This window comes from Ochotona curzoniae, unplaced genomic scaffold (assembly GCF_017591425.1).
Source record: "Ochotona curzoniae isolate NIBS_2020 unplaced genomic scaffold, NIBS_Ocur_1.0 contig_3819, whole genome shotgun sequence".
NCBI classification, from domain to species: Eukaryota; Metazoa; Chordata; class Mammalia; order Lagomorpha; family Ochotonidae; genus Ochotona; species Ochotona curzoniae.
The window spans coordinates 19,675,752-19,692,956 of record NW_024466004.1 but is presented as its reverse complement, the minus strand read 5'-3'; the positions used below and the strand labels follow the sequence as shown (position 1 = coordinate 19,692,956).

The 17,205-nt window shown below is 37.8% G+C and overlaps 1 protein-coding gene across 1 annotated transcript in view; it reads right to left on the bottom strand.

Moving 5' to 3' along the window:
- The window catches only part of PRIM2 (DNA primase subunit 2), a 270,527-nt gene that overhangs the window by 74,073 nt on the left and 179,249 nt on the right, over window positions 1–17,205 (bottom strand). Inside the window, exons 9-10 of the mRNA XM_040983590.1 lie at window positions 9,287–9,359; window positions 3,808–3,993 (exon numbers count right to left, since the gene is read on the bottom strand). Coding sequence (XP_040839524.1) covers window positions 3,808–3,993; window positions 9,287–9,359 — 259 coding nt within the window. The remainder of the gene's footprint in view (window positions 1–3,807; window positions 3,994–9,286; window positions 9,360–17,205) is intronic.

The window sequence follows — 17,205 nt, the reverse complement described above, 5'->3', positions numbered from 1 at the left end:
ATACAAGGAAGACATGAACAGAAAGATGAGAAAAGCACAGACATTATGACCACCTGGAAAAAAAAATAGTAAAGCATGATTCTGGTTGAAACTAAATATGGTAACCAATTCTCCTGTCTTGCCTTTTCCTTTTTTTTTCCCTGTCAGGAAACAAGTTCTTTGACAGAAGTTATTACACAAAACCATTCAACCTCCAAGCTCAATGCTGCAGTGGTAAGATCAGAACACTATTAAAAAACACCTAATACACAGAATTGATAGACACTCTATGAAACACTTTGTATACTATTTTAGATTTCAACAATGGTATATATTTCTTATAAGTATTAATGTATCAGTTAACAAGTATATAAAATCATTAAGTTAAAGAGAAGATAACATCTCAGGTTTTCATATTTCAGTGCAAAAGTATGTAAGATATTGAGAAAAACACGAACATTTATGTGTAAAAAAGGAATATCTGTCATAATAGCTTATGAATGTAACTTATAATCTTTTAGTCAAAATAATGTATTTGATATAACCAATAAGCAAATACAAATAGACTGGTATATGTTATCTAGAAAGCTAAAAAATTATAAATAGGTTTTCTTTTACAAAAATAATTTAAAACTACTTTTACACTGCAAAGCTAAACTTCCATAAGAAAAAAGCTTTAAGCAAATTATTTAAAGCTAAATACTGATGACATTGACACAAACCTTCACACATGCACATAAACAAAAGATCAGAGAGCAATTGTTCTTGCAGATACACACGGATATACGCTAAATATAATAAATCACATACACACATTGATGTTTCTCGGACAACCCTAATACATTACTGAGAATAAGTGTCAACATTAGCTGCCATAATGCAGTTTTCCCATCTCTCTTACTTAAGAGCACAAATGAGCTAAATGTTCTTGAAATTTTTCTTTCTATTTTAACCACAGCCTAACTCTCCCCAGCTCACAAGCAATTATCTGCTTTGGCAGCTAATCTTATTCATCAACCTAACTGAATAGCAAAATGCCTACATGTTTGGTCAAACGTTATTCTGGGTGTATTCGTAACTCATTTCTGGACACAATTAAACTATTAGTCTGGGTATATTTGTAACTCATTTCTGGATGCAATTAACATTAAATTGGTAGTACATATCAAATTGTCCTCCTAAGTGAGCACCTGTCATTCAGCCATTTGAAGGTCTCCATAAATCAAAAAGGTGGGCCCTCAGTGAGTAAGCAGGCAGGCATTTTCTCCTAACTACCTTGAGCAGCGATTCACTGTGTCCCCTTGTTTGGACTGATATGTCTACTCTGTGTCTCGTGCCTGCTGGCATTTGGACAGCAGCAATACTGTCCACTGGCTCAACTGGTTTTCAGACCTTCAGACTGACACCAGAACATGGCCATCAGCTCTTCTGGGTCTCTGGCTTGCCAAACACAAACCTTTGGAGGGTCAACCCCACAAACAAGTGATCCAATTATTTGTAATAACTCAGACATGCACACAGCTCTGTTCATCTGGAGAACCTTATAATAGTCTATGTACTTATCAAATTTCTAACAATATATGATGATATCAATAGCAGAACAAGATTCTCAAATAGCTTGATGTCATTTCATAACATACAATAAATCTTTAAAACTCTACACTTTCATTACACAAATACATAAATGGATTAATCAGAATTATATTCAATGACATCCTCAAAATACTGGTTGTAATGACACTTGTGAGAGAGTCAATTAGACACAATCAAATAGCCAACAATGGGGAGGATTAAACAAACTGTATCAAAGGATATATCATATACTCAATTTTAGGTAATTACCTAAAATTATATCTTCAAAGACTAGTCAAGTGAGAAAAAACACAATGGGACAAAATTATCAAGAGTAGAAAGGGTAAAATAGCAACAATAATTTCTAAATAGACCAATGACAAGTAAATTCTAGTTTTACATATTTTCTATAGTCAGAGTATGTTACTTTCAAAATGAGATATAATGACTGAACCTTAAAAAACACTATTAGAAATTTTGGGTAAAAGTCTATAACAACTCATTTAAGAATTAATGACAATTATCAGCAAGCTACCTTTTAAAACAAAATTTCAGATTCTACAAGTTATTTTATAATAAATTATAAACACATATAAACTGTTCTGATGAAGATTTATATATATTTGAAAGAGAAGTCTTTTGTCTGTTGGCACACACCCCAAACAGCTCTGCAGGTTGAAGTCAGGAATTAAGAAATCGATTTGATCTCCCACAAGGGTGACAAGGGCCTAAGTACTTGATCCATCACTTACTGCCTCCCAGGGAGCATATCAATAGGAAGCTGGATCAAAAGCAAAGGCAGGACTCAATTCAGGCTGTCATCTGACAGGAAATGCGGATATCTCAGTGGGCAGCTCAACTGGCTGTGCCCTAATGCTCACCCTCAGATCTGGGCTTTTGAAAGAAATATTTAGCTATAGACAAAGCATGGATTCAACTGAACTGTGTTTTGCTTTTTTTTCTTTTAATTTTCTTTTCTTTTATTTTTTTTATTGGAAAGGCGGATATACAGAGAGGAGAGACAGAGAGGAAGATCTTCTGTCCGATGATTCACTCCCCAAGTGAGCGCAACGGCCGATGCCATGCCCATCCAAAGCCAGGAGCCAGGAACTTCCTCCAGGTCTCCCACATGGGTGCAGGATCCCAAAGCATTGGACCGTTCTCGACTGCTGTCCCGGGCCACAGGCAGGGAGCTGGATGGGAAGCGGGGGTGCCGGGATTAGAACCGGCGCCCATATGGGATCCCAGGTGTGCAAGGCAAGGACCTTAACCACTGTGCCATTGCACCGGGCCCGAACTGTGTTTTTTCTAACTTCATCTGCTGAAGCACAGCCCCCAAATGTAATCATGTTTTGGAAGTACGGCATCTATCTATCTATGCCTAGTTTTTCCATAGTACTCATTTTCCACGAACTTTTTGAAGACCACTCATACAACTACGAAAGCAATTTTAGTTTTACATTTACTAAAAGTGATGCCACAGCAAAAAAAATACTCCTTTCCAAGTTAATGTGTGGGCCAGTGCTTTGGCATGGCAGTTTACGTTGTAGACTGTAACACCCACATCCCATATAGGCACTGGTTCGAATATAGACTGCTTCACTTCCAAACCAGCTCCATGCTAATGTGCACTGGAAAGCAGGGAAAGATGGACCAAGTACATAGGCCCCTTCCACATATATGGGAGACTCAGATGGAGTTCTAGGCTCCAGGATTCAACCCGGACCAGCTCTGGCTACTGCAGCCATTTGGGGAAATAAAACTTAAAACATTTAAATAAACATTAAACTTAAAACATTTAATATGTGAGTTTCATTTTCTCTAAATTGTAAACACCTTGGTTTTTGAGAATTTTCAACAAACAATTTAGGAAATGTATTCAAATGCAGAACTCGGTTTTTAAGCTTTTTAAAAAGATGATTTATCTATCTACTTACTTATTTGAAAGGCAAAGAAAGGGTGAGGGAAAAAGGAGGTAGGGGAAATTGATCTTCTATTCACTCCACAAAAGCCATAACGGCCAAGGTTGGATCAAAGCTGGGAGTTCAGAATCCAGGTCAGGTCTCCCATTTGGGTAGAAGCATCCAAATCACATTAGCCATCTCTGCTGACTCTCAGGATCTACACTGGCAGAAGCTGGAGTCAAGAGCTGGAGCTGGGCATCAAACCCAGGCACTATAGGATCAGAGAGCTTTACCCTGCTTCTCAAACACGGGACAACACATCTGACACATCACTCTGATTTTTCACAATTACCTTGTCAGGGTCCATATTTCCTTTGATAAACTCTTGCTTCCAGAATTGCAATGCTTGTTCCAACGTTAAACCAATGCCCTTCAGGAAGAGGCCATACTGCATTCGCCCTCCATGACGAAGATGGTGATTGTCCCGTAAGGCTTTATGTAACTGGCGCATGCAAGGTGGGAATGACTTGGTAGAAAACTACAAGTGAAAAAAATTAAAATTTTTGTTGTGTGCAACTCTTAAAAGAAGCCCTATAATATTTGGCATTACTAAAAATTCAGTCTATTCGGAATAAGACTAAAATTGTAAGTATTATTGTGCCACTATGATTAGGAGTTAAATTTTCCGTAATATCTTTACATTGGATATATATAAAAATTATATTATTCTGGATATTCTAAGTTACACAAAGTCTAAAAATTTACCTTTAAAGAAAAAGACAAAAGAAAAAGACATTCTAATTGTTATTCTTCTAAACATCCATAGATTCATTTGGGTTGTAAGAAATAAAACAAAGAGATAGTATGTATCCAGTTTCAACAAAGAAAATACATTGCAAAACTATGGTAGATTCTCCCAATAAAGATACTGACTTTGATATACTCTTCTAATATTAAATGCCCAGGTGGACCTAGTTCTGTGTGTACTTACTCATCCTACATGTGTAGGTTAATGCAATTCCAAGAGCAAAATAGTTCCATCACCACAGGATCTCTCAGGTGGCCTTATAACAGCCACCCCCACCTACTTCTCACCCCCCATATACTTCCCTGTTTGTTTCTTGTCAATTACTCATCAGTTTTCCACTTGCATAATGTTTCTAATTTCAAAAATATTCTACAAATAGAATCATAAAGTAGGTAATTGGTTTTTTACTCAGCACAATTCCTTCAAGATATATATGATTGTATCTAAACTGATTTTTTTGCTGTCAAATGTTATCCCATGGTACAGATGTACCACAATTTGTTTAACGACTTACCATTTTATTATTTATACTTGTGATTCTTTCCTCCAGTTTCAGCCTCAAACAAAGATATTATAAACACCCTTTTACAGGTTTATGAACACATACATTTTATTTTTATTTCCCTGAGATAAATGTCCAAAAGTACAAATTTTGATTAACCAATGAACTTTAAAATAATGAATGAAAAGTATTAAACACAAAGTAGAACATAAAAAGACAAAATGGTTCTCTAAAGGAAAATTCAAATATATTTGTTGAAGATATTAAGAAAAAAAAACATTTGTGCTTTCTTTAATGTCAAAACATAAACTATCATATCACTGCCCACTTTTTTTAATTCAGTGGTTCCACTTAATCTCAGTAACACTCTCTGAACTCCTCAAGTACGGTCCAAGAACTAAATTCTTCTCACCCCGACTTGTCAGCAAATTTACTTTATAAGTAGAATTGCTTCTCAGCTTTCTGGCTGAGATTAGGTGCCAACAAGCAAGAAGCAGTTCCTACAGTGCCTGACTTCGCTGCTCCCGCTCGTGACCATTTGGTCTCTGTTCCCATTCATTTACTGTTTTAGAATAAAATGGGGCTGAAACTATGGCTCAGTGGGTTAATCACTTGAGCTCAGCATCCCATTTTGCCTTGTCCGAGTTCCGGCTACTCCACTTCCAATCCAGCTCCCTGCTACTATCTCTGGGAAAGCAATGGGAGATGGTCCAAGTGCTTAGGTCTCTGCCATGTCAGAGACCTGGCTGGAGTTCTAGGTTCCTGGCTTCAGCTTGGTTCAGCTCTTGGTGTTGCAAAGCATTTGAGGCTTCAACCAGTGGATGGAAGATCTATCTTTCTCTCTTACTCTGCCTTGCAGATAAATAAATATTTTTTAACATGTGAATAAAATGAAAATTTTTCCATTAATTAGGACAAGTAAAGGAAAAAGACACCACAAACATTATATTCATTATTATGCAAGTTTAAAAACAAATCATATAATGAGGCTCCAACAAGGGCATAAATCAAATACCATGGAAGCACTGTGATTGAAGGGGAAGCAGAGCCACTAGTTTGTTACTGTGCCAATTATAAATTTATTGCCACAGCCAGATGGGTTATTCACTATCCCATAATCACAGACATATTTCTTACCTATCCAATTTTCCCAAACAGAAGGCACTGCCTGGTACACCCTTCCAATCCCACATCATACAATCAAAGCTGAATTGTTCTTCAAGACCCAATACAGGGGCCAGAATCGTGTTGCAGGAAGTTAAGCCACTGCCTGCAGTGCTGACATCCCATACTGAAGCACTGGTTTAAGTCCCGACCATTCTGTGTCTGATCCAGTTCTCTACTAACAAGCTGCCTCAGAAGGCAGAAGATGACTCAAGTTCTTGGACCCCTGCAACCCACGTGAGAGTCCCAGATGGAGTTCCAGTGTCCAGGCTTGATCTGGTCCAGCCAAATCCATGGCAAGTGAATAACTAACATGGAAGATCTCTTTGTGCTTCTGTATTGTCTAGTGTCTTTGTGCTTCTGTATTGTCTAGTTCCTCTGTCACTTTGTCCTTCAAGCGAATAAGGCAATTTTCAAAAGCCCCAATTCAGCTTCTGTTTCCCCCATCTTAATGTCTTAATTACATTTTACTCATCTAATCACCAAAGGTTTATTGAATCTATGGTGAACAAAGTAGTGAAAAGTCCTGTCCTCACAGAACTTATACTCTAATGGGAGGAAATACACATCATATTTGATCCCAAAAGTTCTGAAAGTAAAACAGATATGGCATCAAGTATGAATGAAGAAAGGTACTTTAATCTGGATAATCAGAGAAACCTTGCTGAGTTGTTTATTATTTTAGCTCACATTTTAATTTTCAAGTTGACTTCCAACTGAGTGAAGATATAGAAGCACTGGTGCCATGAAAAAAAAATTCCTGAATGTGGTGTGCTAAGAGACAGCATAAGGTCCAAGTAGTTGCACCATAGTCAGTGAGCCAGATTGAAGCAGAAGTTACAATTACAATGATGAGTACATATGGCTTTATAGGCCATAAAATGAGCTTGGATGTTAGCCTAGATAGAAAAGAAACCCAATAGCGGGTTTTGACCAGAAGAGTAATATGAATTACAAAACAAAGAGATCTGCCTGTTACAGAGCCAACAGAGGGTAAAAATGGAAGCAAGAAAAACACTTAAGAGATTTTGGTAGTACTTCTAATAATGGAAATGGAAAAGCTAGAGTTCAGGGTTGGCCATAATGAGAGGGGAAATGACTGCAAACAGAACAGATAAGGATTACAAAGCCAGGATTTGGGATAAATTATCAACACAGACATGTCAGAGGCAAAGATGACTAACAGGAATAGTGGTAGTGCAAAAGTTCATTAGCTGGGCGATAAAATCATCAGTAAATAGGGAGAGGGAAGCAACAAAGGGGCTATAATACAATCACAGGGATTTAAACGAGTTAGAGCTCTGATAATGGAAGGAAGGTAAAGTAGAGCAAGACAGACTTTTACCCTGAAATCCTATTCAGTAAGGAGAGCAAAGCAGCCTCTGCTGAAGATGCTCACAGAAGAAATCACATCATTAAAGGAGTTGGATTTCATCAGAAGAACAATGGAATGGCAGCATTTGGAAAGGACACATGGAGGTCAATGAATATGATAAAGACCTGATCTTGTGAGCATCAGGCAATATAAACACAGGAAACAAATCAAATAAAATAACTGTATTACTTAACATGGGGTCCGACCACAGACTCACATGATGTGATCATCGCCTCAGTAGTTAACATAATTTAGAAACATTATTTCATGAAATTATATGGCCCAATCATTATTTACTATGTTATCTATCTTGTTCAAGCAGCCCATGAAGGTAGGAACATTTTCTGTTTTAGCCACCTCAGTGTCCACAGCAGTGCTGGTACAGAAAGGATGAGTTCAGTATATTTTCAAATGAACTGATGAGTATATTTCTATGTACTTCCACAGCACCTAATCAGGTTTACACATACTTGTAAAAAGGGACGCATCTAGCTATATGTAGAAATAGAACCAATCATCAACCACTCACATAATATTAACAGATCATATGTAGGAAAGGAGGAGAGGGAGTTTTGGAATGAAAATATGAGAAAAACAAAAAAAATTCACATTTACTTGCACAAGATAGGCAAGTCTATGCTTATTTTTACACATATTAACTGCTCAGCACTTGATAATTTTTCAAAGGAAAACAGTATACTTTTTGTGGTCTCTAAAAACTCAGTTTCTCTCTAAGTAACCTTGTAATTCTTGTTTCCAAGCATTATAATATTGTTATAATTTTCACAGTTTTACTTATTTGAAAGAGAGAGTGGCAGGGTAAATAAGGGAGGAAAGCAGGGAGGGAGGGAGGGAGGAAGATCCAAAACAAAGAGAACACCTGTCAGCTGATTTATTCCACACATGTTCCAACTAGTCAGAGCTGGGCTAGGAGATGGAAACTCCATCCTGGGCTCTCCTGAGGCAGGGGCAGAAATGCAAATACTAGGCCCATAATCTGCTGTCTGCCCGTGCCCGTGAGCAGGATATTTGATTGGAAACAAGCAGCTGAGACAGAAATCAGAATTCTATATGGAGATGTAAGCATCCCAAATGTTACTTAGCTTAATCAAGTGCAGCATAAAGCTAACTCCAATATCAGTGTATTTTTAATTTATTGTAAATAAATTGCCACTTACCTAAACAAAAATTATTCATACTTGGTCTATTTTTCCTTTTGCAAATGGAATACAAATTCTGTCATGTGTTAAGCAGAAATCATACAAATTATAGCCAAATAAACTCATTGTACTACTAAATTACAAAGTGAAGTGAAGCTGAAATGAGCAATCCACTTATGGCAACCTCGGGATTGTACAGCCTATACTAAGAATGAGATCTGTCCCTTAAATTTATAAGTTCAAACAAATAATACATCATAATGTCAATGTATTTGAAGTTAGGGCTGTTCAAGAGGTATCGAAGCTAATGAGGGATTGGAGAGGAGGCCCCTGCCCAGGGTGACTAGCACCCTTGGAAGAGCAGAAGAGGTATTTGGAACACGTACACAGTGGAAAGCAATGTAAAGGCACAACAAGAAGGAATCTTAGTACAATCCTTCTGTCACCTTGATCTTGGACTTCTAGCCTTCCAGAATATCAAAAAATAAATTTCTATTGTGCACAACCAATCTATGATACTTCATTATGCAGACCAGACAAATAAATACACTTAGCATTTTCCAGTTCTCATTCCCACAAAGTATGGCAACACTTCAATATAAAATTCATGAAGAATTCCCTTCAGGATTAACTGATTAAATTCTGTTTCTTTACAATAGATTATTCTCTAATTTAGTTTTATTCTCTTCATGATTTAAAAGAAATCATTTATAAAGGATATGGGACTTTCTGCAAAAGTGATTGACAAATTATGATATAATATTCTCTTCCATTTCCTTCCTCAATGACTAAGGTCTAAGTTTAAAAGAACATGAAACTTACCGAATCAATCTGATCCAAGGAAATCTTCCCAGTATTCCCCTGTGTGTTATAATCTTGACCAGTGTAGGAATGACTGGGGGGAAAAAACAGACAAAATATTAAAACAACACTTGTACAATATGTTTGATTGCCTCAAATACAGTTTTTACATTTCTTTACACAGAGCAAACAAACTTCAAAAACTTTATATACATAGCTTCTTTTTTTAACATTTTATTATTATTATTATTTTATTTTATGATATAGTTCCATAGGCTCCTGGCATTTCCCTTATCCCCTCCTCAATTCCCTCCCCCACCTAGTTCCTCTATATCATTACTAAAATATAGTTCTTCATATACAGTCATATGTCCATCATTGCAGGCATGAACAATGGCAGAGGGTCTAGCATTTTATTGTCAAGCTATAGCACACAGTTTCATTATAAGTCCATCTTTGTCTAGAAGTAGAAATGCATACTACATTGCATCCTCACATCTGGATGTTAGTCTCCATTTTACAACTATTATACAACCCCTTAAATGAAAATTCATAATACAAAATCAACAATACAAAGAAAAACAGAAATTTACAATGCCATAACGTTAAATGACATGTTACTAGATATGACAGTCTCCATTACACAGCTACTATACATCCCCTTAAATGAAAAGCCACAAAACAAACTCAACATCCAGGAGAAAAAAGAAATTAACAACACCAAGAAGTTAAATAACATGCTACGAAATGCCTAACATGTAACTGAAGAGATGAAAATCAAGAACCTTCTTGAAGAAAATGATGCCACAGCATGATCTACGAGTCATTTTTGATTTAATCAGAAGGTTGTTGGCGGCGCTGATCTTGTCAAACCTGTTGGACGTTAGGTCTGGGTGCCACACAGACCTATTTTGACCCATTGGAGGCCATAGTTGGTATTTTGCTGCGGGACCTGTGCGAGAACTCAGTGAGTTCTCGTGAGATCACCACATGTGCAGTTCATTGTTGTCCCCTGCAATCCCAAAGTTATTGCCACACTGTACAAAATTGCGCCTGACGTACCACCACTACTACAGTTCTTGATCTGCTGGCCATCTAATCTGAGGGCTACCCAGACCTGTGTTGGGTGGAACCTGTAGAATGCCACATTGATGCACTTCACTGAGTCAGAAATGAGCTCACTCCCAGCTCAGTGTATGCTTAGTCCTTTCCCTTGTCTTTGCCTCTTATGCAAAATGGTGCCCAATTCAGCTCTAGGGGACTGACTGGGCTGTGAAATCCACCCTGTTCTCACACTGCCCGTTTGGGATCTGCTGCTCTGTCTCTGCTCCTGGTCAAATCAAACAGACCAGCAGGTCAGATAGTTCTTTGCCTGGGTTCATCTCCCAAGCTCACAGTGCAAGTCCCTTCCCATTTGGTTGCTGGTGGTGTTCTGGCTGCTGGTGCAATTCAGATGGCCTTTTGCTGAATCCCACAGGAGAATCAGTCACTGCAATACCACACCATTGTTTTCGCTGCTTTCCTGTGTCTGTCAGTCTCCAGGTACCCCTCTGCTGTTGTTCTGTCCTTTCCTATTGCCTGAAATATGTCCTCTCTGCTTCATCCTGAGTAAATGTTTTTCTGTCAATTTAAACGTGTCCTTACCCTATTCCGCCTCTTGATTCTTCTATACATAGTTTTAAGAACATACTACTTCCCACCCTTTTATCCCTCCCTTGCACCTACCCTCTATCACCTTCGTTTTTTATTTTTCTTCTACTTTTTATGATATACTTTCAATTTGTTTTCAAATCAGAAGATTAATACTTCACTTAAGAATGAAGTAGCAAGCAGAAAATCACTATTAATAATATAAACAAGGGCTACAAGAAATAACCAAATCTCAAAATGAAAATTTCACACATATACACTGTATTTTTTGTTGTATTCTGTACATAAGCTACCATAAACCAGGGAAAACATGATATTTGCCTTTGGAGGACTGCATTATTTCATTAAACATATAGGTCTCCAATTAGATCCATTTTGTGGCAGAACAGAATACTGACACCACCATTTATTTTATCTATCCAGGCTTCAGTTGATGGGCACCTGGGTTGATTCCATATCTCAGCTCTTATGTGTTAAGTAGGTATAAACACAGAAGTACAGAAAACTCACACATATGGTGATTTCATTTCCATTGAGTAAATTTCGAGGAGTGGGATGACTGAGTCAATGGACAGATCCATTTTCCAGACTTCTGAGGCATCTCCACACTATCTTCCAAAATGGTTGCACTAGTTTCCATTTTACCAACACTAGATTAGGATGTGTCTTCCCCTCCAAATTCTCACCAGCATTTGTTATTTTTTGAATCCTGGAAGACAGCCATACTAACTGGAGTGAAGAGAAATCTTACTGTGATTTTTATTTCTATTTCCCTGATGTTAGTAACCCAAGGCATTATTTCTCATCTGTCTGTTGGTCATCTGTTTTTCAGCCTTTGAAAAATGTCTTTTCATAAGCTTACCACATTTAACTGGATTGTTGATTTTACTACTAATTTTTCAAGTCCTTTATATGCAAAATATAAATCCTTTATCAGATACATAGTTTACAAATGTTTTCTCCCGTTTTGTTGGTTGCCTCTGTTTACGTGTTTGCTTTGCTGTGTTGCTGCTTTTTAGCTTGACATAATCACATTTTTCTGTTTTTGTCTTTATTGCCTGTGCCTCTGGAATCTATTGCCAGAAGCCTCTGCTGATTCCCATGTTTTGCATTTTTTCCCCTTATGTTTTCCTCTAGTAATTTGATGGTTTCAGGTCTTAGATGTAGATTACTGATACACTGTGAATTCATCTGCTTTTTTTGTTTGTTTGTGGTGGTTTTTTTGTTTTGTTTTGTTTTGTTTTGTTTTGTTTTGGTATAGAGTAAAAGCTGGGGCTCTTCTTTCATACTTCTGCATGCAGAGATACTAATTTCCCAACAAGACTTATTAAAAAGATTGTCCTTTCTCCAGAGAATGATTTTAGCTCATATGTCAAATGAAATTTTTTATTCCAATAAAGATTAAAGGCATCATAAGAGAACATTTTACATAGAAATCTTGGCAGAAACAGGGACAAGTTTTAAATATATTTGACAAAAAAACATTTAAGTAACTTGCATGGATTTCATACAAAAACATAGTGGCAGTCTGGCTCTACTGATTGCTAATCCAGGGCACTGCTTTCACTGCTCAAACCTTTATGTATTTTTTAACAGCACAGCAACACAATAAAACAGAAACTGGAATTTAAATCAAGAATAATCTAATACAGGATAAAAACTCTACCTAGCAGAGCTGATAAAAGTGATTGGAAATAATCTGCTAAACAGCCTGACACACAGCAATCACTATTTATTGATATAAATATATGCTTACAAGTAGATAAAATGAATAAACTGTCCTTATCTACATGTTCTAATTAGATCTCCATAACCACACAGAGCAAATATTTATTTTGGGTCTTGTTCTTTGGTTCTTGTTTCACTAAGCACAAAGTTTTCTGGGCCCAGTGTGATGGTTCAATGGCTAAATCCTCGCCTTGCAAGTGTCAGGATCCCATATGGGCTCCCCTTTGTGTCCTAGCTGCTCCACTTCTAATCCAACTCTTTGCTTATGGACTGGGAAAAAAACAGAGGATGGCCCAAAGCTTTGGGACCCTGCACCCATGGGGGAGATTCTGAATAAACTCCTGGCTTCTAGCTTCTAGCTTCAGATCAGCTCAACTCCCGCCAATGCAGCCATTTGGGAAATGAACCAGTGAGTGGAAGATCTGTCTCTCCTTCTTTTTGTAAATATGCTCTGCCTTTCCAGTAAAACTAACTAACTAACTAACTAACTAACTACTTTTCCAACCTAGAAATAATTTAATCCATTACTTGTTTAGTCACAAGCCTCTTGATTTCATCAGTGGTGAACTGGATTTCTTTCTCAGGAAATCCAGGGTTTGTTGCCTTTGGCAAAAATAAAGATGCTGGAGAGGTAAGAGAAAAAAGATGCTTCCATTTGCCTCTTCCATGGGATTAACATCAAAAGAGCCAGCAATCACTGTTGGTAAACACAACAATTCTTCCCAGGTCAGAAACTCAGATCACCATTCACAGGCAGATAACTGTCAAACCTAGAGAAATGACAATCAATCTCCAAATCACAGTTCCCTTACTTGATAAGCAAATCCAGAGAGTGAATCTAGGCACCATGTGAAGGGTCCCCCTGTGTCTACGGAGTTCATGCTTATCAGGCACAGCTGGTGCTCAGCCTCCTGGAGAGTAGAATGTAACCAAAAGCAAAGAAATCCTTGGTTTCATAGCTCAGACAAGAATTTTCTCTCATCTTGTCAATGCTCCTGACATCCATAAAACCAGCAAGGTGAGTTACATTCCATCAACAATCTTAATGAACCGCTGCATAATGATTTTCTTTACTTCATTTTCCATCAGGGCATATTTAAGTCTGATCCTTAGGAAAAAGATGAAAGGAAGAGGACATTTTCTGAGCTTGTGGGGACCAGTGGGTGAACAAGAAGCAAACACACTGGTAGATTCATCTAGCATTTGATGCTCTGAATCTGTTACTTAGTTCTGACATGCATATTGAGAGCACAAGGCATGGCTGTGCCAGGCACGGAAACAGGCCTGAGAGTTTTGATTTATCTGATAAATGCGTGAGTGGAGGGCCAGAGTAGTCAGAGACTCATTAGGAGCAGACAAGCAAGCAATGCAGTGAGAATTAAAACCTTCGACATGGAAGTCCCTGTTGCTTCACTATATTATTCCATCTTCTGCTCTGTAATAAATTTTCCTATAATATTATTTGCAAATAAGTCAATACAACTTACTGATGTTCGCTAAAGCCATCTGCCTCTATAATACTTTATCTCCTTGACATAAAACTCTACTTATACCCAACATCCTAAATACAGTTTTAGGAATAGTAATATTTAACAGGGCCAAAACAGGGACCAGATAACAAAAACACAGACACACAAACACAATCAAATTCTGGATTTCGCAAACACCACAATTAAAGGGAAATCCTGGGGTGTAATATAATTATGGGCAAAAAAAAATCATCTCACTCGTTGCTATCTGCTCAGTGCAGATTCCTCCTGATGAAGTACATAATCTCAGAGATGTTCTGCTGGGAAGCAGTTATTTCTATAATCAGTCAATTTTACTAATTCAACAATGGGAATAGTTTACAAAGCCAAACTACAAAATATCTTGGGAGGCTGCAATTACAAACGGAATGAAACCAAGGGAGACCGGAATATGAACACCAAAATATGAAGAGCTACTGAGTTGATGGCAAGATAAGAAGCATCAGACTTAGGCAAGTTCTCTGTTCTCCCTCTATTCACCTAAAAGGACACAGATTTACAAAATTAAAGCTGACCTATGAAGAAGATCAAAGATTCACCCAAAAGACAGCTTCATCTGGAAGAAATCTATAGGCACAAGTTCCACTGACTTGCCTTGGTCTACCATGTCTTTGCCTTCCTACAAACTGCTGCTCCAGAGTCTCAAAGCTCTTTTCCTAGGTTGTATCACTTCTCTAAAAATTTCCTGCTCTTTGCTGAAGATGGTATAGAGCCAGAATCACTGTCTCAGAGAATTATTTATTCCCTGGGTATCTTCGTGTACGTATGAAATAAACATGTCAATAAACTTCCATTTTTCTTTCATGAATATCTTTTGCCAGGAGTCTATTAAAGTGAAAAATCCATAACGTACTAAAAATATGTACTATTCTCCTTTATTATGTTAAAACACTTCTTGCATCTTGCATTACTCCTCCCTAAGAACAACTTTGTAGTAACTAATGTATCATTGGGTTCAGCATATCACATTGATCTTAATAGTACTGCTGCAGGACCAGCATGGTAGCCTAGCAGCTAAAGCCCTCACCTTGAACACACCGGGATCCCATGTGGGTGCTGGTTCTAATCCTGGTGGCTCTGCTTCCCATCTAGCTCCCTGCTTGTGGCCTGGGAAAGCAGTCGAGGAGGGCACAAGCCTTGGACCCTGCACTTGTGTGGGAGACCTGGAACAAGGACTGGGCTCCTTGCTCCAGATCAGCTCAGCTACAACCATTGCAGCCACTTGGGGACGGGACATCTTCCTTTCTTTCCTCCTCTGTATATCTGGTTTTCCAATAAAAATAAAACAAATCTTTTTTTTAAAAAAAGTACTGCTGCATACAAAACCTCAGCTGCTAACCCAATAGCTGTTATTTAAGATGAACGTTCTCCATGGTATAGTTGAGTATAACCAGGGAATTGTTTCACTGAAATTCTAAGAATAAAAATGTATTTCACTTTCCAATGTATCTTAAAACAGAGCAAAGAGGCTCTGGGACAATGGGGATAGTAGCACAGTATATTCAAGCCTGGAAATCTGCTCGTATGTTTCTTCTTTAAATCACTGGTAATGAAAACTGAGGTTAGGCACTTACTAGTACTGATATGCACAACACCTAAAAATATCAGGTCTGCCACACTAGCAGAAATGCCAGGGAAACCAAATTAAGCAGTCAAACTACAAACTTAAATCAGTAAAATATATTTAAGAACACAAAATGACTCCAATCCTGACCAGAAAGAAGAATCAGGATAGCTAAAGCAGCTGCAAGATTCTCAAAAGGAGTCATCAGCTCAGAGGGACAAATTAGGCCATACTATTGGCTCTGGGAAGATTTAGCATCCTGTCCTTTACAATTAAAGAGAATTATTACAATGAGATAAGAGGATCACTCATATCAGATAGATTAACAAATGCAAAAGTTCTCAATAATGCTAAAATGTTACATAAACATGATTACAGTTACTGAGTAAATGGAGTCACTGATTGAAACAACTTTCACATTAAAGTTTGCTCAGCTCAGATTGATGCAATCTAGTAAGTACAAAAAGACGACATATTAACCTGAGGCATATGTTTGCCTGATTAGACGTGTGGTCTTCAAAAGATTCATGGAAGGTGGACAACGTGGTGGTGCAAGCTAAACTACCACTTCAGATTCCACATCCCATCTCAGAGCACCTGGCCTGGATTCTGATCCAGCTTCCCCTAAAGCGTAAGGCAGGTAGCACTTGATAACTCAAGTCTGTGAGTACCCCGCACCTATGTGGGAGAAACAGATGGAGTTCCTTGCCCCCCACTCCAGCATGCAGCCTGGCCTCCTCCTCCTGGCCTCCTAGTTGTGGGCTTTTGGGGAATGAATCAGCAGGAAAGCAGCCTCGCTTGCTCTCCTGTTCCCACTCCTGCCACTCTGTCTTTCAAACAAATTAATAAAAGCTTTTTTAAAATCACAGAAAGCACATACTAAAGTAACTATGCATGGTTCTTAAAAAATTAGACCAAAATAAATTTATATCTTAATTCCATCCCCTCCCAATCTGTGAAGTACCTCTGCATAAAATGACTGTCTTGAACACTCAGCGAATTTACAAAAGAACTAAATTTCAAGGAATAAGCCAAAACGAGAATAGCAGTAATGATTAAAGCAACATTTACTGGGTTTAACTACAAATGGAATACCACTGAGTGCACCAACATCAAAATGCTAGAAATGTATTTAAAGTAAAGAAGGCAACTGTACCAGTATGGGCAAGCATGAAGCACACAGAGGAATACAGGGCGATGACCTAAGATGCTAAGCATAAGAATTAGGAAGGGGATTTATCATCTCTACTCATCTGTAATCAGAAAGATTTACTTGCGTCCTTGTATCTTGGTAAAAGCAGTTAAAAATTAATAAACACCAAAGTTAATACGCACTTGAACTAGATACAAATAGATGTAGTTGGGAGTGAAGTAGATTATTAAAACACAGGAAAGGCAGATTAAAATGATGAGCAACTTTGTACACCATGCTCTCAACATAATGAAAACAAAAATAGTAAAGGCAAAAC